Genomic DNA, 22,992 nt, shown 5'->3' with positions numbered 1-22,992 from the left:
GTTGTCGATTTTTTTTCCGATACGCGAGCAAGACGAAGGAGTTTGTTTTCATGTTATCACGTGATTCGGGTTAGTCGAACACAATCCACGCATCACGCCAAACGGAACCAAAATACAGACATACGATGCAGTGGCGCAAAGTCCAGGGCGAAAGAAAGGAAAATGTAAACACGTTTTTAGATTGAGATGTTCGTTTTTGGTCAGAAATTGGTGAAAAGGAAACGCATTTATTTGTACCGGAGCAGAAAAGCATCGATAAATTCTCCTAAATTTATAACAAGCTTCTGTTTGTACTGCTACCTCAAATATACTCTCGACATTCTTATCAGCTTTTGTGGTGGTAGAAAGAAATGTGACAAGATAACAACCAACGATAGGAAAATGAGCGAAAATGTGTTCATGTCCGTATGACATGCTATACCAATGTTTTTGCTAATCGGCCACTTGAACGATTTCTTGGTTTACGGCTTTACGTGTTTGAGACTGTTCTTTTGGGGCTAATCTTACTTCGTCAATTATAGATAGCTGATTTTCCGACGTATAACTAAATTTTCAGCCTTTTCTTTCGTTTTGGGTGTTGGTCAGAGGAAAACTCTAAAATTTGTATATTTCTTTGTTTTTGAATTATCTATAATGTATTTTATCGGACTTGGTAATGCTTCTGGGATTCTTTCATAACTTAGTACTCCATGAATGGTACAAAGAATTCCTCCACGAATCCTTTCTCTGGAGGTTAAGAATTAAATCTATCCAATAGTTCAAAATTCAATCCAAAGTACTCCTCCACGAATTATTCCTTCTAAAATTATGTGGGACAAAATTCTGGAATTGTTTCAACATCAACACAAGCAACTATTCTAAGATTAAAAAAATCTCCTTGATCACTAAAATCTCAAGGTACCTTCAGAAACTTCTCCGAAATCTAACGTTAATTTCTTTAGGCTGGTTTTCAAGCATATCTCCAAAGATTGGACAAATCCTGTGAAGAGATCTTGGCTAAATTAGAGAAAACTTCTACATGATGACTTCCAATAAAATTAGTTTAGGAATCTCAACATGAGGAGCAGTTCTAGTATCAAAGCTCAAAGCAGTTATAACGGGTCTACCACAAAAGGCCGAATCACAAAAGGCCGAAAGCACAAATGGCCGAAACATACAAAAGGCCGAATCACAGAAGGACGAATCACAAAAAGCCGAATTACAGAAGGCCACGCTGTTGTATTTTGTAAAACATAAGTGTAAAAACATCGCAAAAACTGAAAGAGTATACAGTGCCTGTTCGATTTTGGCAACATGCAAAAAAATTTCATGTTGCCTGAATTGAACCGTTCCAAAATGTTATGTTGTTTTTATTAAAACTTGTATCACCGTAATAATTACCACGAGTTAAATTTACCTATTTTCAATATGGTAAGCCTTAAAAAGGCCCACAGAAACATTGAGATTGACAGGATTTGTGACTGACCATGATCCATTTTTGTGTACATGGATTTCTGTGTTGCCAAATTCAAACCGAGTCAACATCGAACGGGCACTGTACGATGAAAAGTCTTCTTAGTATTCTTATGTTCACTAAAATACTTGTTATACCCTATCTCAGCAATCATTCTCCTGCTCAGTGAATCAATTGTCACCTAACACGCAGCAACAAAGACATTGTCACCTCCTATTCTTGTTGCAAAAATCTTATGTTGATTCCGGTAATAAACCCAAGAGGACTCCGACAGCAATTTTTAGATTGATTATAAAGGGAATGCCTTAATAAATTTTTTGACGAATAAGTAGAAGACTTCCTTATGTGAAATTCTTACATGTCATCAAAAAATCCCTAGTTTCAAAAGAAGCTTTGCTGACAATATTCGCATAACTGTCCCATGTTCTATGGAAACTTCTATATACATGAGACAGTTATGCGAATAGAGGCAGTTTAGGTTTCTTAACAGGAGGAATCACTGGAAAATTCATAGATTTTGTTAAACGACATCAACACGTTGATGCTTCCAATGGACCATATTATCACTTAGAGAGGAATCCCTAGAGGAATTCTTGGGGGAATTCGTAGTGGTATCCATGGGTGATTTACTTAAGAAATCCGCGGAGAATTCCTGGCAAAAACTTGTAGTTTTTTGGCAGATTTTTCGTAATATTCGTAGCGAATTTTTACCAGCTTTGCATTATTCATGGTAAGATGATACATCCCAAGAATTCTCCAAAAAGTTAATTATGATAATGATGACGACAATCTTTGAAAAATGCATATAGGAGATTAATATCAAATGATCGATGATAGTTTTATATCGATCAAAGTCGTGGGAAGAGAGGGTTAAGTAAAAAAATCTACTGGGTACAATATTGATGTTGTTTATCTGTACATATGGGACAACAGTGATGGTTTTTAAACAGGTTATGGTTAGACACGGGGTAGAACGATATCAAAAGCCTTTTCTTAAATCAAGCTATAACAAAATATTGACGGCCGGCACACACGCAAGAAAAAGACTATCTTACCTTATTGCTGGCAAAATACCCGAAGATTCCAACGCGCTTTTTCAGCTTCTGGGACGTCGTGCCTTTCGCCGTGAGGTGATTCAGTCGACCAGTTGAGGTGTAGGTTTGCGAGTTGTTAGAGGTGTCCGAGTCCGCCTTCGAGAGATCCTCGAACGGCAAATCCCCCGGAGGTTGAAAGCCCGATTGATACCTTTTCCGAAACGGCGAAAAAATCGTTAAATTATATCACCCCTAAAAACCTAGCAAAACTTTCAATTTCGAAGTCGACTTACTTTTCTATGACTTTTAGTGAGTCTTCCTTCTCGTTGATGGCGTCCGCTGCTTTGACCATGCCCTCAAGGCACCTCGCGATGATGGGTGCCACGGCCGATTCCACATCCGCTGCACCCTTAATGAATTCCTTCAGTCCTCGTGTTCTCTTCTCGTCCAGCTCTTGTAATCGGTTAAAAACCTGTCAAAGACATGATCGTAAATCGTTAATCTAATTTCTCCAAACTGTGAGCCCTTTAGCTTTCGCTTGTGGATCCGAACCCATACCTCTGGCAACGATGATTCAAAGTGTGTCTGCTGCAGTTTGTTGGTCTTTTGCAGCTGGTTGGCATATTCGTTTTTCGCATCCTCCGACTGACCACAGCGGATGTTCATGTTGTTTCGCTGCTTCTCCACCTCGGCCCTACTCAGGTTCAGGTCAGCATCCGCCCTCTGGTAGCTATCGATAGATTTTTCTGCCTCTCGAAACGCTTTCTCGTAGTTTCGTTTCGCTCGGTCTAAGGCTGCTATTTGACTGTTGAGGTTCTGTGTGAGCAGAGCACCCTCGGTGAGGGACTTTTTGCGCTCATCGCGCAGATTTTTGGCCAATAGACTAATACCCTGGAGGACTTGTAACTGGAGGTTTTCAGCAACAACTTCCCGTTGCCCGGCGAGGTCTGCCACTTCTTTGAGGACACATTTGAATGCTTGGAAGGAGGAGAATCTGAGGAGGCGGAGGGAAGATAAAAATAGGTGATCAGCCAAATAAGCCCTTTTGGAAATTATCTAATATTAAAAAAAAACCTCAGGAGCCAATACCGGCATTGAAAGAGGAAAACAAATTATTACTAACTAATTACGAAAAAGCTAAAAAAACTGGCTATGCAGTTTGAAAGCGCGCATAATTTTAATTTAGGCCTTACTAGTCCAATAGTAAATCAAGTTACTCAGGACTTCGAAAATATTCTCAATCAAGAGAACGCTTTCGAAAATTCCTGGGGGACTGTTTTGGAAGAAGTGAGAACTATTATTGAAAAATTCAAAAATATGAAAGCTCCAGGCGATGATGGAATTTTCTACATCCTCATCAAGAAACTTCCAGAAAGTAGCTTATCATTATTAGTTGATATATTTAACAAATGTTTTCAGTTGCATATTTTCCGGACAAATGGAAAAATGCTAAAGTTGTACTAATTTTAAAACCTTAAATTTTAAGACAAAAATCATGCAGAAGTTTCTAGCTGTCATCCAATCAGAAAATTTATTTTTTGCCGATGAACAGTTCGGATTCCGCCATGGACATTCGACCACTCATCAAATTTTACGTGTAACAAATTTGATCCGTCCCAACAAATCTGAAGGCTATTCTACTGGTCTTGCTCTTCTAGATATAGAAAAAGCATTCGACAGTGTTTGGCATGAAGGCTTGCTCGTAAAATTAGAAAACCCTAATTTTCCAACATACATTGTTAGAATAATTCAAAGTTATCTGTCAAATCGTACATTTCAGGTTAGTTATCAGAACTCCAGGTTTGAAAGACTTCCTGTAAGAGCTGGTGTTCCTCAAGGCAGCATTTTGGGACCAATATTATACAATATTTTCACATCTGACTTACCTGAGTTACCTCAGGGATGTCAAAAATCTTTGTTTGTTGATGACAAAGGCCTCTCCGCCAAAGGACGAAGCCTGCGTGTTATCTGTAGTCGATTGTAAAAAAAGTTTGGATATTTTTTTTCATACTTGCAAAAATGGAAGATTTCTCCTAATGTTTCCAAAACTCAACTAATAATATTCCCACATAAACCAAAAGCTCTATATTCAAAACTTTCAAGTAGACATGTTGCTACGTTGAGAGGGGTTCCAATAAATTGGTCAGATGAAGTTAAGTAAGGCTTATGCTAGATATGAATTTAACTTTCAAAAATCACATTGAGGGCCTTCAAGCCAAATGTAACAAATATGTACCGTTTTGTCTCAAATTCCGAACAGACTCATATTCCGAACACTCGGTTTTTGTATGGCGATTTGGTTGAAATGTTTCGCTGAAATATGTCATCAAATTACTACGAAATGGCTGTCAATTGCAATTAAATTTTAACGTCTTTAAATTTATTTTATAGCTCTGAAGTAGTGATGATTCTCTAGTTCAAGACCAGTTCGACTAGCTCAGATAAATTTATTTGCGAAATTATTCATTTAAACACGATTTATTCGTGCTGTTCGGAATTTGAGTCAAGGTGTTCGGAATATGAGACAGAATGAACACAGTGTTCGGCATTTGAATCAAAATGTTGTTCCATACCTTAACGTAAAAACAATAGTGAACAAGTTTAAATAAATATTTTTTTCGGTACACGCAACAGCTAAGGGTTAGACTTTGTGAAAAAATTTAAATTTTCACAAGTATTAACTAATTTATGCCTATCAGATGCATTTGAAGTCACTGCTGACCTTAAGTGTTCGGAATATGAGTCAAAACGGTAAAATGTCTCTATCCCCTTATTCATAGAAAATCAAGACTTTGTCTTAAGAACAAGCTTTTGATATTCAAACAAATTTTCAGGCCAGCCATGTTGTATGCTGTACCAATATGGACTAGCTGTTGTAATACCAGAAAGAAAGCTCTGCAGAGAATTAAAAATAAAATTTTGAAGATGATTCTGAAGCTTCATCCCTGATATAGTACCAAGGAGTTGAATAGAATATCCAATGTTGAAACATTGGAACAAATGTCAAATAAAATAATTAATAATTTCAGGCAAAAATCGTTACAATCTTCTATTGCCACGATTAATGCGTTATATGTTTAGGTTAAGTTAGGTTAAGTAAATTGAAAACGTGTTTTTTTCTCTTATAAGCAGGTGAAATCCCTGTAAAAAATCTGAACTGCTACGGCAAATGAAAATGTAATATATTGTTAACAAAACGTTAATACAATATTTAATTTGTTTTACCAAATTAGGATGATAGTGTAGAACACCTAAATATAAGAAATGAATGTAATGTTAGGAATGATACTAAACTAAAAAAAGGTGATAAGTCAATGCTGTTTAAATATTTTCCCAGTTTTGTTTTTTCTCATTTTGTATCTTCTCTTTGCTCTTTGCAATTTCCATGATATATCATAACGTAACTATGTGAAATAATTGTACGTGAAGCACTCAAAGACAATCAATCAAATCGAATGTCTCATCTTCCACTAACCAGGTATAATATATTCGCACCCAATAATAAACCAAATTAACAAAATCCCGCTCACATAAATGTTTCCATGGCATATTAATCCACCGAAATCCAGTTATTGCACTTGATTGAGCTTCTTACGCATTGAAGCATTCCATCTCCCGTTCGAAATTTAATCTGAACAAAGAAAAAACCTTCATTCAAAAGGGCTCAACCAAAGCGACCCTAGCACCAGTTAATGTGGTTTGTAAGTCAATCAGTCAGTCAGTTACTATTATGATGGTCTCTAACGGATTTTTAATCACATCACTATTTCCCCTTCACTTCAGCAATACTTACTCGTTTTCTTCGTCTTCTTTGCTCTTTTTTGGTTGATAGTTTTTGACAAGCCGCCTGGAATGGGAAGAAAAGAAAAGCTCAATGAGTATAAATTGTTGAAGAAAAGATATTGAAAATCAATAAAAATATATTTCTTTGAATAGCTGTGGTTCATAACTGTTAGGGACAGTTATTTGAAGGGAACTAAGCAGGGCAACACGTTCAAGCTAGCGCAACCTGCGAATGGTTGCGATCAGGTGTCGCCAATCTAGGTTCATTACTGCAATTACCTAAGTAAAGTGTAAGCCCCAAAGCGCCTTCGGAGTTGGTTCATACATTTTCCCGTTCGAGGTTGATGACTATGTTTAGAACTTCTCGGTGGAAACGTGAATATCGTGGGTTAAATGACAACGGTGAAGATCGTGTCCAATCAACCGAAAAGATCCGTCATTTTTAGCCCCAAAGCTCAACTCGTGCACACCTCTTCGCATCGCCGACGATGCCGATGGTGAAGTCTTGATAATCCAGCAGAAGGAAATAGAGAAAAAACACCTTTACAAATTACTGGTGTCCCACAGACCCAATGCTAATACAAATTACTTTGATGGTGATGGCAATGATGACATTGAAATGTACGATACATACAGAACCGGATTTGATGGGGGGGGGCAAAGGGAGCGGGCCTTCCGATTAGAGGGTCTCTCGCGTGAAAGTCAATAGTTGATATCAACTTGCAACAAAGGTAGAATAGTTATTTGAAAAGATACTTTCCATTCTTTGTATCTGAATCTCATAATGTGGTTTTGGTCAATCAACATCTTTCATTTATGATTTCATGTGGCAATGTATTCATAAATTATATATCTTGAACATTGTTTTAGAGTTAGTTTTCAAAAACTATTGGGGCTCCCTAGAAATAAATTGACAAAATTCTTTAATTGTGTGCTTGAAGTATATGGAGGCCCCCATAACCCAAATCCAGCACTGGATACATACACCGGTTCGGACATGTCTGATGGGAAGCGTGAAACTCGTTGCATTCTTTAGTCATGGTGTAGGGTAATACAACTCGATTGGAACGGAACTTCCACCTCAAGCTGAGTGACACACTGAGGAAGTTGGCGCACGGTATGACAATGACGAGCGAATACTGCAGCTTGGGCGCTAGCTAAAACGCGCTCCAGGGAAGCACGCCTTCCCCATGAATAGTCGACCATGTTCTACAGTTATGCCTGAATGGGATCTTAGAGGTTGGCAGGGTTTGATTACTATGCCGCCCTCGATGGCTCGGTAGACATCCATTGTGAACCTTAATTCAAGTTCAAGTGTGTATGGTGATTCAATTGAGTACTTTGTTTTTGATAAACAAATAAAATAATGCATAGTGTATCTTTTTCTGGATTCCAATTCGATTAGTCAACTTGTAAGTTTGCGTCCACATTGAAACTTGGCTTGTCTCTTCAGCTTAGCGTTCTAGTTAGTATTTTCACTGTTTAGAGAGCTTTTTTCTGCTTTTTCTTCCTATTTTTTATAACGTTTCAAGCCCACTGGTACATAACCTGCTTCACAGCTTAATGTTCTATGAGCACTTTCATATTGATCAAGTGAGAGCTTCCTCAGCCAATTGGTCATTTCTGAATTTGCATGTCGTGTGGTGAGCACACATATACTCTATTCTCAAGGGGCTGTCAGACATTTTTAGGGATTTTTCAAAACCACCTCCCCCTGTATCAGACGTAAGAAATCTCAAACCCCCCTCCTTTTATAAACCCTTATGTAATTAATCCGAATAGGTCAGAGTGAAAGCAAAAATACTAAAACCCTCACCGCTTGACGAGTACTTAACGGATTCGAATATTTTTGTCAGGGCACAAAAAGCACAACCTTTTCACCCGACCTGACTCATTGACCCACCGGAATAACTCCGGCCACAGAAACATTCCCGCTTGACCGGGCCCTGGATGCGGTTTACCGTTTGTTTTAAGATAATTTACACCGTCTTCAGCACAGTCTGAACATAACTAGCATTAACGACCAGTGAAAATTTTTTCGTTTGTCGAAAAATTATCTCCGATTGGGGCGGGAATCGAATTAATACTCCGTAGAACAATACGCCTAAACGACTGACGCCGCTAACCGCATGGCTACGAAGCCCACAAGTTTTCCAGTCAGCCCAAGGGGAGGTTGTTTAGGACGTGGAGGGGGTTCAATGCAGGGCTCTGTTGAACTTCTACAAAAATCGCATAGGTTCGCAAGCAAGTCTCCGTACAACCGACCCGTACCGCTTTCAAAGTACTTTAGCCTATCACCACCCGGCGCATTAGGATCCAGGCCAGCAATCCTGATTATGGCAGACTGGCAGCATAAGAACATGGACACGACTACGGACCACGCATAGGAACCACGCTACAGAGGTGACAACCGTGCTATTCCACCCCTTAGTAAGGTTATAAAATCATCTGCCAACGCGTTTTTAATTATGAATCGTGGTTTACGGCTAACCAGCCGAGTAGAAGTTAAACAACTACCCAAAAACAAGTATTTATCGAGCAACGGACTCATGTTCCGTAACCGGTCGTTTGAGAACGTCGCGACCCATTGGAAGCCCACACAATAGAAACTTCAGTCAGCGCAGTTGCTGGCTAGTGTAGTGTGTTATTTCCATACCTAAAAAAAAGCGCTCTCGGGCTAGGCATTGGATACATATATAGAAAGCGTTGTGTTTGGATGGGCATCTAATTCTCCCAAAAGAGGTGCACTTTGCGAAAAAGGACCACGTGATTATTGAGCTGAAATCGAATTCAGGTCAACTTCTGCGTTCATGAGTCCTCTCATGGCGTAGGGGTAACGCGCCCTAACTAGAGATCAGGGAGTCGTGAGTTCGATTCTCACTGAGAAGACGTGTAACTTTTTCGCAAATCTTCACATCAATTTGTCCATCTAATCCAATTGCAAATTATATGTAATGTTTAGCTTTTCGGTGGATATGACATTGTCGATATCCAACCGATATCAGATAATTGAAAAATGAAATAGCATTTTGTTTTTCTCACATATTATCACATTTTCCCTCGAGTCCATCTTGCGATATAAGGACAGTTGGTAGTAAGAGACAAAATTTCATTAAATGAAAACTGACCTTTCTCTTCATTCGATTTTAAACATTCAAACTCATTTTTTTTCAGTGGGCCACATATTAGACAATTTTTATATGAAATTCCTGTTTATTTAGAGTAAACTGATTAGACCAAATTGACTCCCTTATTGAACATCAATGAATTCTGAGATAATTGAGAATTTCACTTGTTTAGTTTTGTATGCAAATTATATTCTAAATAATTTTATTTAAGACAAGAAAGAGTTTTTGTTAGAAAAACTTTTTTTCCCTAAAAGCGAATCTTGCGATTTATGGACGGTTGATAGTTACCATCATAAACTGTCTTTAGACAAAATTCATCAAAATAAAAACAAAACAACTTTTTTGGATCTTCTTTAAATTTTGAAAACTATTTTATTCCAGTGTAGGTCACGAATGAGATTTATTTTCACTATTTTTACTCAAAATTTAAGACAATTATCCACAAGTCATCCATACCACACCTTTTTTGTATGAGTTACCACTTTTCGAACAATTTTCAAAAAACTAAGATTGGCCCTTTTCAAATGATGGTCCTCATTAATTTTGGAAAAAAAAAAACTAAATATTCAAAGTGGCTTAGTTAGTCAAGTTCAACACATTCAGAAACTTTCATTCAAATTTGAGAGGAAGCTGCCAGCGCGGAATACGATTTGGCTCGAAATGGGTCATAAGTTTGTTCCACTGTGTGTATGTGTGATATTTCTTACTTTGAAACTTTCTGAAAATGTTTAATACTCCACTAAGTTCGATATTTTGTCCCATTTTACTCTATTGCATACTATCGTTTATCACCGCGCTTGTAAATTAACTCTTAGCAACTTATAGGCGTCTTTCGCCCGATTGACGTAATTCCTGAACAAAAACAAAGACTATCGTACCGGATGGTTGTAGCTATCAATTATTTCGAGTGATGGCGAAATTAAACGAGAAACTTTCCTGAGTTGTATCAATATCATATTCGCACGACAACACTTCAGCTAAACCGACGTGACGCGTTAGGTGTAGGTGTGAACTGGAAACCAGTTTGTTGCACTTCTCCACAGTTTGCGCCAATGCTTCTTGGAGTTGATTAGTACTCCAAAATCAAAAATGTCATTTAAAAGTATTCAAGTTATCGGTAAGAGCACCATTCTCTATGGCAACAAATCAAAAAGCTATCAAATAATGTCATAGTAATAATTTTTTTAAACAATCTGTTTGATAAAAGTTAATGAAAGATAAAACATAATTAATTAAACAACAAATATTTATCATCATCTGGTAACTGTATTTTTTTCATGAACTTAGTACATACGGGTGAAAATTTAAAAGTACATTTCCCAGTTAATCAAATTCGACTCGTCTGATGCTGGTTGCATAGCTAACTGTTGACAGTTTGGGAGTGCCGACTCCGCTGAATTCTAACGAAGTGCTGTATCTAGCTATCAATTAAAGTTACAGCTTGTAACAAACTTCAACAACAAAAAAACGCCGACAAAAACAAGAACATTAGTTTGTTATGATTGTGGAGGAAGGCAACAACTCTCACTTTCTGTATTTATGTGCAAGGTGGAGGTGGGTTTTAGCTCAGTCACACATGCTGGTTAGTAGCAGTAACACATATCTACAACACCACACCAGGTAGTTGAGTGCGTGGGTTCACCGACAAACAGCAATAATAACAGGAGCAATTCTTACAACATGTATGCGCTTAATTCGTATAATTTCTTTTTCGAATCAACTGTAGGTACTGCACTGGTCGCGGTTTGTCATGTTTTGAAGTGATCGCGTGCGTCCACCACACGGCGGTCAACAAACTGTACGAACTGCGACCAAACGGCGGCTTTGACGAGAGCATGGAAAAAAAAAGTTTCCTCATAGCTGGGCCCTGTAGTGCAAAGTGGGGCAATAACCTGTGCTCTATTTCAGCAGAGTTACACTTAGGCAATGGTATGTTTCTCGTGGTACCTGCGACGGAAGGGTGGGTAATTCCTGACTTTGCTAACTGTACGCTGCATTGAGTGATGAATGAATTCTGGGGTTGGAACGGTTGAAAAACAGAAAAGCAAGGATACACGATTCATACTATTCCATAAGAGAACAAATGCAAGCAAATCACAGCCTGAAGCGTCAATTATTCAAACATTAAAAATTTACCAAGTTTCTTGAATTTAGATCACCGAAGTATACAGCTGCTGAGAGTTCACTGGGATTTGTAAACCTTGATGAGCGTTTGAGATGAGGTCAATAAGAGAACGAGTTTGTTGAGAAATCCATGAGAATTTTCTATAGGAATCATTGCAAGATCTCCTGAATGAATTTCTGGACGTATTACGATTCTACCCCATTACCCCGAATGTCATCACCCCGAATGCTATTTCCACAAGTTTACAATCATCTTGACATTAAGACATTGATGACATTCCATCATTATATTTAAATTCGGGGTTATGGGTCGTTCGAGGATTTGGGATCCGGGGTGATGGCATTCGGGGTAAAATCGTTTCAGTGGAATCAATTTTGATAGAATAATTAAAAATTCGTTGATGAATTTGTGGTTGAACTTTCATTGCATGGAAAATAAAATCTTATCCTTTTTCTTATGTAAGGGCGTAGTAGTGTATAAGTTTTTGTTTAAATGCTAAGAAAACATTTTTGTCCCAGAGTAAAGTGGGGCAGAAGTTCGAGTGGGACAAAAGTTTCTTTTTAAGATTTCTAACTCTATTCAAAACAAAATTCATAAATTACGTCACGTACAGAAGAGGAAGGAGGGGATTACAAGGAAACGTGACTACCCATATAAAAATTGAAATCCATGCGAAAAGTGTGATATAGAGGAAAATAGAGGACGATGAACATGGCGAAACTTTGTGTGACGTAATTTATGGACGTACCCTGATAAAGAAATTGCAACATGAAGAATACAAATTTCAGAGGCGAAAGATGCATGCCAGAACTTAATCATTTTTTGACTTCAATTCAATTTTCTGCTCTACCACGTAAGTAAGATACAGACATACATACATTTCCATACATGTACATGTACAAATTTGCACACTTACACCCTTTATACCAAAAATAAATAAAATCTTTCGTCAAACAATTTGATTATTAACCTACAGATGTTTCAGAATAGTCTTGAAAAAGATTCTTTAAAACTTGCCAGCTGATAATGAAAACATAACTATCAAAATATTTTTTCTGGGTCAAGTTAGTACCATACAATGTGGCTCGGATCTGACAGCGATCGAAATATATATTTGGCAATATCAGAATTTCGTTAGTGCTAATCAAAAGATAGTCCTTCAGTCCAATGCGAAAATCGTCATATCATGTTTAATGGTAGTTTTTACATGAAAAATGTGAATGAAACATAAATATTATTCATTACTTGTATTGTATAATCTATTTAGACTCAGTTTTTCGCTTTGGACATGATTTTTATCTGTTACTTTCATCTTACCAAAGAGGAATTGGAAGCATACATTCAAATTTTATCATGCGGAAGTCGAGTTCAATATCTGTGTGATGAAAGCTTCTATAAAATCAACGATGGTGTCAGCTTCTTCACAGGTCTTGTTTTCAGCATACGCCCATATCAAATGATAGAATTGGTTAATACCTGGGTCATTGGAGACTTAACCCTCTAATACCCAAATTTTTATTTTCGATTTGAGTATTATTTTTCGTTGTCTAAAATCGTTCTAAACACGTTTTGGGCATTTATTTATTTTTATTCGCAAATTTTAAAATTTTGGTTTTTGATTTTTATAATTTTTATTTTTGAACATCCCTAGCTTTTTTCATTTTTTCTTGAAGCCTTTTCTAGTTGTTGATTTTTGGCAATAATAAAAATTTAAATTGTTACGGTATTTTTAAAAATATTAAATTTTTAATTTTTTTTCGGAGCGTATTTTATTTTCCGTATAACTAACGGAAAAACAGGTTTGAAATGATTTTAATACCACTAGGCTCTTCTTTTGTGATAGGTTAATCGTAGAAAAATATAAAAGGTACGATTTTCTATATTACACATTAAATGAAGCCCAGGCATTTGTAGGTTATATAAGAATGCAATTTTTCAAACAATTTCTAAAAATACAAAAAAGTTTCAAAAGTCATAAAAAACTTTTCTTATATGCGTGTTATGAGTCAAGGTATAAGCAAAAAATAAAATCATTTTGATTTCCGAGCTACGAAAAATTACACAAAATTCCAAAGTGTACCCCGTCTAAAGGCGGGGTTGGGTATTAGAGGGTTAAACATACTTTCGAAAAAACGGATCATTTAGGAGAGCTTTGATTGAACCTTCATATAAGTGTGATAAGCGGTTCTGTTTTGGTCAAAACCTTTGAGCTAGTATTGATATAAGTTGTCTCTAACCGAAGGAACAAATTTCATACTCAAAAATCTGTTACAGGCCTCCGCATATATTTTTTATTCAACTTTAACAAAAAATAAAGGCATATCAAACCTATAAGACGCAAATGCCCTAGAAACTATGACTCTGGCAAAATATTTTATTGTGATCATGAAAAACATGTTTTTCAAGCACTCCTCCATCCTCTGATATCAAACAAACCAGAGTATACGACAATCAGACGCTGTTTCTTGCTTTGGGCGGACAAAACCTTTGAGCTTCTTTGCTTGATTACATTATTTAGAACAGTAAGAAAAATATGACAAAAATTGTCCTGGATAGCGAAGTTATGTCGGAATATACTACAATAATCAGAAATTACATTGACTAGCAAAAACAATAAAAATATCGCTTGTGGATGCTATATTCACGCTCAAACAATTTTCGCATTTTTTATGGGCCATACTGTAGAGCGGACCAGAATAGCTGGGGAGCATGCCCGCTCAAATGTCACAATTCTTGGACGAGTGAGTTCAGCAAGGGAGGCTCTTTACTGCTACCTCAACGTGTCGCTGGTTCTAAAAAGTAAACAACCATACAAAAATACGACCAAACAGTGGTGAAGGCGTAATCAATTTTCTCGAAGATATTAATTTTGGGAATTTAGTAGAATTTTCTGATTAAATTGGCAACAACGCACTGCAGTAGCGAGTAGTAAATAACTGATTGCAAACAATATTTTTCCAGCGCATTTATTACCTGTAATTTTGCGTATAATAATTTTTACTTTTCCACGTTAAGCCATAAAAGTGGTTCTGGACTGAGGTTGGCGGCTATTCAATTTTACTCTCATTTGACACCCGCCCTTCACCCTTAGAGCTCAGTTCATGGATGGATAAGTCAATTTGTTGGTTTTTTCGTTCTTCATTCCCTTCAAAAGATTATCTTCTTCATTCGACGGCTAGAAAACATGTGTTTTCTTTTTTTAGCCTTCAATAAATGGTGTCAGGGTTCATCTAGAAATATAAGGAGCATTGCATCCGAAATAAGCGATTGTTGCTCGACTAGATAGTAAGTATCTATTGTTTTGATCTAGGCAGACCAATTTCTTATTGACTGTTTCCTTGATGTTTCGCACATAAAAGCAATTCCCAGCTAATAAGTTTTTTTGCGAAAATATCTCCTATAGTTGATTATTGTTTTCAAAGATACCAAATTTTTCATCACTGGACTTCAATATAGGCGAATAAAACATTTGCCGACTAGCGACAGCAAGTGGCCGTTTTTCTCCACCGTTCCAATTCCAACGGAAATCGCGAACCTGCCCCAACACTTAGCTTAGCTAGAGCTTAGCTTAGACTGACTACACATATCAATGGTTGCTATTCCGTGATTGACCGAAGTCAGTGAAAATGCACTAGAAGTTCGGCTGGGATTGGCCATAATCATCTTCAGTGTGCATTATTCAGTGCCTCTATTTATACAGGGTCAATAACGGCGCCGGCCACGTCCTTGCAGTCAGGTGGGATTAGAGGAAGGAATGTTAGTGTGTAACCTTTGCTATTTGGAGACCGTGTTTGCCTCTGCACCTCCACAAAGGTTACTGGGAGGGATGTTTGTTAATGGGGAGGATCGTTGGGTCACAGGATTCACTTTGATTAGCGATTAGACCATGATAAATATTTTGACGCGAGCAAAGGATCAAACACTACTACCTGCTTCGCGATCCGCGCCACTAATTAATCATGCCACGCGAGCGACGAGCGACACGATTGATCCTGCTCACATCACCCGCGCCCGCAGGAGCAAGTCACGCGAGCTGTCTAAATTTAGAAAGCTAGACCAAAGTATAGTTTGTTTTTATCCTCAGACCCCAAATATCTATAGGGACATTTTTGTAATAAAAAGCGATTTTAGTGACTTTTTATTGCGAATATTGACTTTTTATTGACCAGGTCAAAAATAGTGACCATGTCACTAAGAAGGGACTTCCTTCCAGCCCAGCAGATTATTTTCAATATTTACCACCTGAATATGAGGTATGCAATTTGGATCAGTCATTGCAATACCAACATTATACATAATGAATTTTCATACAGAAGTGATTTTTTTCGACAGTAGTCCAATACTGTCAAGCAGTCCACAATAGCTTTCAAATACCTCAATGAGATAGTTTTTTCAATAATATGTTCAATACCATAATAACGCCAAATTAAGGCGTGATGAATTCCTGAGGCTAAGACAGATCTAGAAGCGTCAATAAAAGAATTCCCTGAAGCAAATAAAGTCACTAGAGTTTGTATCCTTTGACAGATACGCGTATTTCGACCTCAACTGTAAGGCCGTCCTCAGTGTCGCAGTGACACTGAAGACGGCCTTACAGTTGAGGTCGAAATACGCGTATCTGTCAAAGGATACAAACTCTAGTGGAATTAAATGGTATAGTACTAAATTCGTTTTTTTCATCTACTTATAGGTATTCTACTAAACAGCTCGAAGATTTATTAGCATAGCATAGCATAGCATAGACTGACTGTACATGTCAATGGTTGCTACTCCGTGATTGATCGGAACTGGTAAGAATTGCACTGGGATCCAAATGAATAAGGGATGGGAGTTTCCGCTTACTCTCGAAGTGCAATTTTAGCAGATCTAATATTATTGATCAATAACGGCGCCGGCCAAGTCCTTACAGACAGTTGGGATGGGGAAGGAATGTTAGGGTGTAATGATTGTTGCTTCTAGAGACCGAGAATACCTCTGCATCTCCACAATCACCACGGGAAGGGTGTTTATTAGTGGGGGAGGAAAAGATCTGGGAGTCACCTTTGGTCGGTGATGCGATCCATGGACAAGGGGGAATTATACGACTTACATTTAAAACTAGTTTTGTATTTTTGTCTCGAGAAGTTTTTAGTAGTAGATTCAAAAAAAAAAAAACGTCAACATCTATAATATCAAACAATTCAAAAGAAGTTTTTATTAATAGCGAAAACTGAGAATTACATTATATATTTTAAATCATATGAAACAGCAATAATGCCGACACTTGTAGTGACGAACCATACATAGTTTGTTTGAAAATTACATATGAGTATTACTGTGCATTTTAGTCTCGAGATGGTAGAATTTTTTTTTTAAATACGTCAACATTCACAATGTCGAACATTTCAAAAGATATTTTTAATAATGTAAAAAAAGAGAAAAATATATGTATATTAAAATTGTGTAAAACAAGCATAATGCCGACACTTATAGTGACGAACCAAACAAAGTTTGTTTTAATATTACACAAAAGTTACACTTTCAAGAAAAAATGTGTTATCATAAGCATGAAACGAACTCACCAGTTGGTAATCCATCCTCGACTGAACACAAATATCTCTTCGCAACACAGTGCGAACAGAAAAGCTTCTTGGCGTCCCGAAAACAAACAAGCACTATCCAGCAAGACGCGCGAAAACAGGGCGTCCCGAAACAAACAAGCACTATCCAGCAAGACGCGCGAAAACAGGGAAAAAAGAAGTTCTCCGACGACGAAAACACGCGCGAAACCGAGAACAAAACCTATCCGTCGACGCAACAACGATCCATCCTGCTTGGGCTTCACGAAGCACTACCCAGCAAGACGCTTGAAAACAGGGGAAAAATTTTTCTCAGACGACGATGAAAACACGCGCGAAACCGAGAACAAAACCTATCCGACGACGCAACAACGATCCATCCTGCTTGGGCTTCACGAAGCACTACCCAGCAAGACGCTTGAAAACAGGGGAAAAAATTTTCTCCATCGACGAAAACACGCGCGAAACCGAGAACAAAACCTATCCGACGACGCAACAACGATCCATCCTGCTTGGGCTTCACGAAGCACTCACTACTAAACAGCTCGAAGATTTATTACAAATAAAGTCAATAATATAAATAAATGGCTTTTAAAAACCACACCGGAATTTGAGTTTTCAATTGATTACTCGAAGATTTTTTTCCGATAATTTTGATATTTCGGAGATGCTGCAATATTTCGTGCACCAATTCCATTTCACATTTTAAGAAATATCTCAAATTTTATTAAAAGTGGTTTTATGTGAAATTTGTGAAAAATATATAAGTGATTGTAAAGACCATTTTGCTTAAAAAAGATACTTTAGAGACCTACGATTAATAGACTTTTAGGAGACTTGAACTACAATAGTGTCCATGCCCAGCTTGGTCTTACTGAATTGGTTGCGCCTAAAACGTGTCTACCTAAATTCCCATAAAATTTGCACTTTCTAAGTTTAGGATGTAAATCACTCTAAATACTTTATATCGAGAGAGATTTGCGGTTAGGGCTGAATTGACAAATCAATAATAATGAGAAAATGACGAATAAAATTGGCAAGTACAACTTCAAATCCCAATTGGAGAACATATCCTCGAACTCAAATCTTTAGGGAAACTCACATTTCATAAATTCAATTTTGGAAACCCATAAGAATACCACACATATCTCTTCCAGTTTCCTTTGCTTTTTCGGTAAAAAAAAATGTTCACTAAGTTTCGCCTGTAACGTACTCGAGAATGTCAGAACTTTTGTTTGCAATGTCGCCGTTTACTATCGCCGTGTTTTGATTTCGTTATCATATTCGTCCATCACTTTGACAAACAGAAACACAGGCGTAATCAATGAAATGTGTTGTTTAGCATGAAGTGATGTCTCGTCTCTATCAAATTTCGGTTTGTCAAATTTATGATAAAGTTGGGGGGTCCGTAGCCTTGAGGTTACGCTTTCGCTTCATAAGCGGAAGGTCATGGATTCAATTCCCAGCACCTCCAAAAAATAACCCGTCCAGCCACCAGAAGACGCCGCACGGAGCACATCCATTCTCCGTCAGTATCAGATGGTGACTGAGACAAACTGACCCACTTCGCAGGCAGCTAGCCTCAAACGACTCAGGAACACGGCAAAACGAACCACCGCAAGAGCAATGGACTATGGCTTATGGAAATTCGATTGGACCAACAGCAGAGCACTCTCCTACCTGCTCGGTGTGAGAGCAAAAGAGCAGAAGAGAGTGAAAGCAGATGTAAAATAGTTAAAAATAGAACTGTATCGGTAAGGAAGATACAGATAAAACTGATTCCGGCACAGTAGTGGCCACGAGCACGGAGTGCCTTAAACAAAAAAAATATGATAGGGAAAAAGTTTATGTGTAGCTAATCAACAATTAAAGCTACAGTTTGAATAACATACTTTCTAGGGTTGTGTACATTTTGTCAGTTTTGTCGAAATCATGATCGTTTATCCGGAAATATACACTATTAAGATATAATTGAACAAGAATGATTGTTGACATAGATTTAATCAGTATCATAGTCAATTCAACAAAACGTGATTGTTGGTTCAACAAAAATGTCACAATGTTTATGCGAATAATATGAACTATTTTAAGTTGCCTATCCCTTTGTACTTCTATTTTGACTGAATTGAGAACTTTTAGTACAAATCATCGTTGTACAGCAAAGACAAAAAGTCGTAAATAATGCTATTCCACGAAACTCAGTCACTGAGTGAAGTCTGACATAATACCGTTTAACTATGCATAGCGTACAGTTCAAAATGTGCGGGCTGATGGTGCTGATGTGCCAATTTCATAACAGTGCAACAAACGACGAGGACAAAATGATGACGACCGGGGACTACCGCTCACTGCTGCATTATTCGTGTAATTTTAGTTGTACTTAAAACTTCAATATACCATGACACGATCAAAAGTGGATGAAAACAAAAGTTCGTCACTCGTTGTTTATGTGATGTGTTTTGCGTGACCGGGTTGAAGATGTTAAATAAATAAACAATTTGCAGACGGAGAAAAAAAAACCGACTTACATTCAACAATAGTGAGGTAGGTAAAGGCTTGTGGAAATCTGCAGAACACAAATGGATAAATACGCCCAGAAGATTTTTTAACACATTCAGAAGATCAATTACAAAGCTATGATCATAAATCATTTCGATTGGTTCGGTAACCGAGTTTTTCTCGTTTAAGTCTGCACATTTTGAACACTATTCAAAGTATGATTGTCCCGTGTTGATAGTCTGCCACTTTTTGCAAGTATTACGGTTGACATGAATGGAATTTTAATGAGTCACCGTTTCATGTCGGATCGCGAGTAAACAAATATTTACAATACAGACACCTACATCACTCATTTCGATAAATAAATGGTTAGAAAACAGCGACAGACAAGGTATCCATGAGTCTTCGAAATCGAGCGAAGCATTTGTTTATTGTTTGTTAGAAGCAAATATTCGTTTTGGTCTGAATGGTATTACTCGTTTACGACTTCTCTGAATATCGCAAATGGAATTCAATTCAGTGTTAGTCATTTAATGTCCAAGTTTGACAACATCGTAGACTCTCGTAAATTTCAGTACCGTCAGCCGGGGTTTCTTGTGACATGTTTTTGGCATTCTCTAAACTTCGATCGAGGAAAATCTGGTGCCATCAAAAGAATTCCTAGATGACGAAGACGTGAAATACCTTACAATAACTTTACAAAAAAAGCACAAACGATCATTCCAGTTTTCTCCGGGTCATTAATTGGCAGATGCGCGCCACCTTCAATTTCAACCGTACTGCCAAGTTCAAGTGGATTCTAAATATAAGTCTCACGTCTGTTTAGCTAGCTGCAGAATAGATGCGATCTTATGGTTCTACACTCGCACTGCCTCTTCACTTTAGTATTGCAATGATCATTTGCACAGTTGATACATGATACATTCTATTCGCTATTGAAATATCATCTAGCAGTTTGAAAAACGAATCTGACATTTTTTGACTGGCAGTGCATCATCTAGAAAACTAGACCATCAAAGACCCTTATCTGCATTGGACGTTAATAAACATGATGTGTCCTACGTGGTCATGGGGCATTTGCACTTCAATCTATACTATGTATAGGTGGCCCATTTTCATATGAAAAAAAAATCAAGCTGTGGAACCAGAGACTTTGTAGACTACCTGCTTGTAAAATTAAAAAATAAAGGATTAAGAATTATTTTCTAGCGATTCCTCTCGACATTAAACTACTTGATAATTTTTTATGGATTTTGATCAAGAATGACATAAAAAATGAGACATTGGTGTCTTTGGCAAAGTTATTCAGCAGATCAAAGGGATATCTGGCGATTAAAAATCCCTATTGAGAATTCATCCGCATCCAATAGTGACAAATTTTATTCTATCATTTGTATCTCAAGATCCTTATCAGCTAGAACGTTGGTGTCTTCGGCAAAGCTGTTCAGCAGATCAAGAACAGTCTGGCGGTATATAGTCTGATTGGAAATTCATTCGCCAGGTGGCGCTAGTAGAGAGAAATCTTCAATCTTTACTACCATCCTTTAAAGCTAGAAGGTTGGCTTCTTCGGCAAAGATATTCAACAGATTTATGGCTATCTGGAGGTTAAAAATTCAATTGAACAAAATTTCCCGCTAGGGGGCGCTATCAAATTTTCGTCAGTTGCCTGTATCTTTCTTAAGATCGTTATTAGCTGGAAGGTTGGTATCTTTAGCAAAGCCGTTCAGCAGAATTAGGGCTATATGACGGTGAAAAGTATGAATGATAATTATCCGATAAGGACTGTTCATTTAAGAAAGTGGACACGTGTTTTTTACAGTAAACTGTTTATTTTCGAACAAATTCATGAGTTTACCTAAAATACATGGAAATCAACGTAATTTCGATCAAATTCACATAAATTTGAACATTTATTGAGCATTGCTGGAGAATGCTCTTACTTTTTTTTGATACCTCCCATAAAATTCTGCACAACTTTTTTCGGAACTTTTCGAACTGCTTTTTGAACTGCTGACCACATTTTCTTGAAAAAATCATGGAGCTTGCTTCTCTTCCATCCTTCTTAAGATGCCGTTTGATTATTGCCCAATATGTTTCAATGAGGCGTAGTTCTGAGCAATTTGATGGATTCGATCATTTTTCTACAAATTCGACTTGTTCCTTCTTGAGCATCTCCAAAGTAGCTGAAGCATAGTGAGCCGATGCTAGGTCTGGCAAAAACAATGGAGGCATGGTATGCTTTCAGTAGATGGGCAGAAGCCATTTTTTAATGCATTCAGTTCTGTAATTTTCGCCGTTGATTGAACCCGTCGTGAAATATGTAGTACTTTCATACCGCAGGAGCAAACTACTTGCCATACCAAATCATTTTTCCCAAATTTTTCTGTTGGGATGTATCGTACGTCGTAAGGAATATCTGTTTTGGCCACAGCGTTGAAAAAATTCAATTTGGACACTTCGCGATTTAAGCCAAATCTCGGAACGGCAGTTTTTCTGTACACCATTTGTGCAGAAAAAAATTGAGAGTCGCCATGTCAATTCGACCCATCGTTTAGAATTTATAATTTTTTTATGTCAACTTTTGTCTGCTGTCAAAATAAACATGTTTTTATGGAATTTTTACAACAAAATGCTAATATTTAGGTGTCCACTTTCTTAAATGAACAGTCCTTAGATGGCGCTAGCAACAAATTTTCTTTAATTGTCTGTATCTTTAGATCCTTTTCAACTAGAAGGTTGATGTCTTCGGCAAAGCTGTTCAGCAGATCAAAAGCTATCCCGCGGTTAAAAATCTGATTGAGAATTCTCCCGCTAGGTGGCGCAAGTAAAAAGAAATCTTCAATCGTCTCTACCTCAAGATGCTCATTAGCTAGAAGGTTGGTGCCTTCAGCAGAGATACTCAGCAGAATCAGGCTTTGGAAAATTTAACGATCATTGACACACGAGCCATAATTTCATTCCATTTATCCGCCTGCATTCATATAACACGCATCGGAGGAATCATTAGAATAATTTCCTTATTATTTACTGATTGAAGCTCGATTTTGTTGCGGAATACATGGAAAATTTTGGCCAGCCTAAGAGAAAATGTTAATAAAAAATATAGGGGAAGTTGTATTTATACTGTAAATATGTCAAATGCAAGCTTTCAATCCATATTATGTGTGTAAATATCGAAACTGAGCTAAAACCAACGTTTCGCTTCGAAAATATTGTTGGTCAATATAGACCACCAGAACCAGTTGCGGCCAGATACTTATTTTGGGCTCCTAAATTGATCAATCGCATTGATTTCTTAGGAGAGTGGCCATATTAGGAGTACCCTAGGTAAATTAGGTGTATGGGAGTTAACATTATAAGATAAATCAATTGTTGTTCTTATGTTTTAAAACAATCCGGACGAGTAAATTA

The 22,992-nt window shown here is 37.4% G+C and overlaps 1 protein-coding gene across 11 annotated transcripts in view; it reads right to left on the bottom strand.

Moving 5' to 3' along the window:
- The window catches only part of LOC5569157 (formin-binding protein 1-like), a 234,742-nt gene that overhangs the window by 17,259 nt on the left and 194,491 nt on the right, over positions 1 to 22,992 (bottom strand). For all 11 annotated transcript variants that reach the window (XM_021842445.1, XM_021842447.1, XM_021842451.1 and 8 more), the window contains exons 3-6: positions 6,281 to 6,334; positions 3,046 to 3,481; positions 2,781 to 2,959; positions 2,509 to 2,698 (exon numbers count right to left, since the gene is read on the bottom strand). In XM_021842445.1, coding sequence (XP_021698137.1) covers positions 2,509 to 2,698; positions 2,781 to 2,959; positions 3,046 to 3,481; positions 6,281 to 6,334 — 859 coding nt within the window. The remainder of the gene's footprint in view (positions 1 to 2,508; positions 2,699 to 2,780; positions 2,960 to 3,045; positions 3,482 to 6,280; positions 6,335 to 22,992) is intronic.

Source organism: Aedes aegypti, chromosome 2 (genome assembly GCF_002204515.2).
Source record: "Aedes aegypti strain LVP_AGWG chromosome 2, AaegL5.0 Primary Assembly, whole genome shotgun sequence".
NCBI lineage: Eukaryota > Metazoa > Arthropoda > Insecta > Diptera > Culicidae > Aedes > Aedes aegypti.
This window is presented reverse-complemented; position numbering and strand designations above follow the sequence as displayed.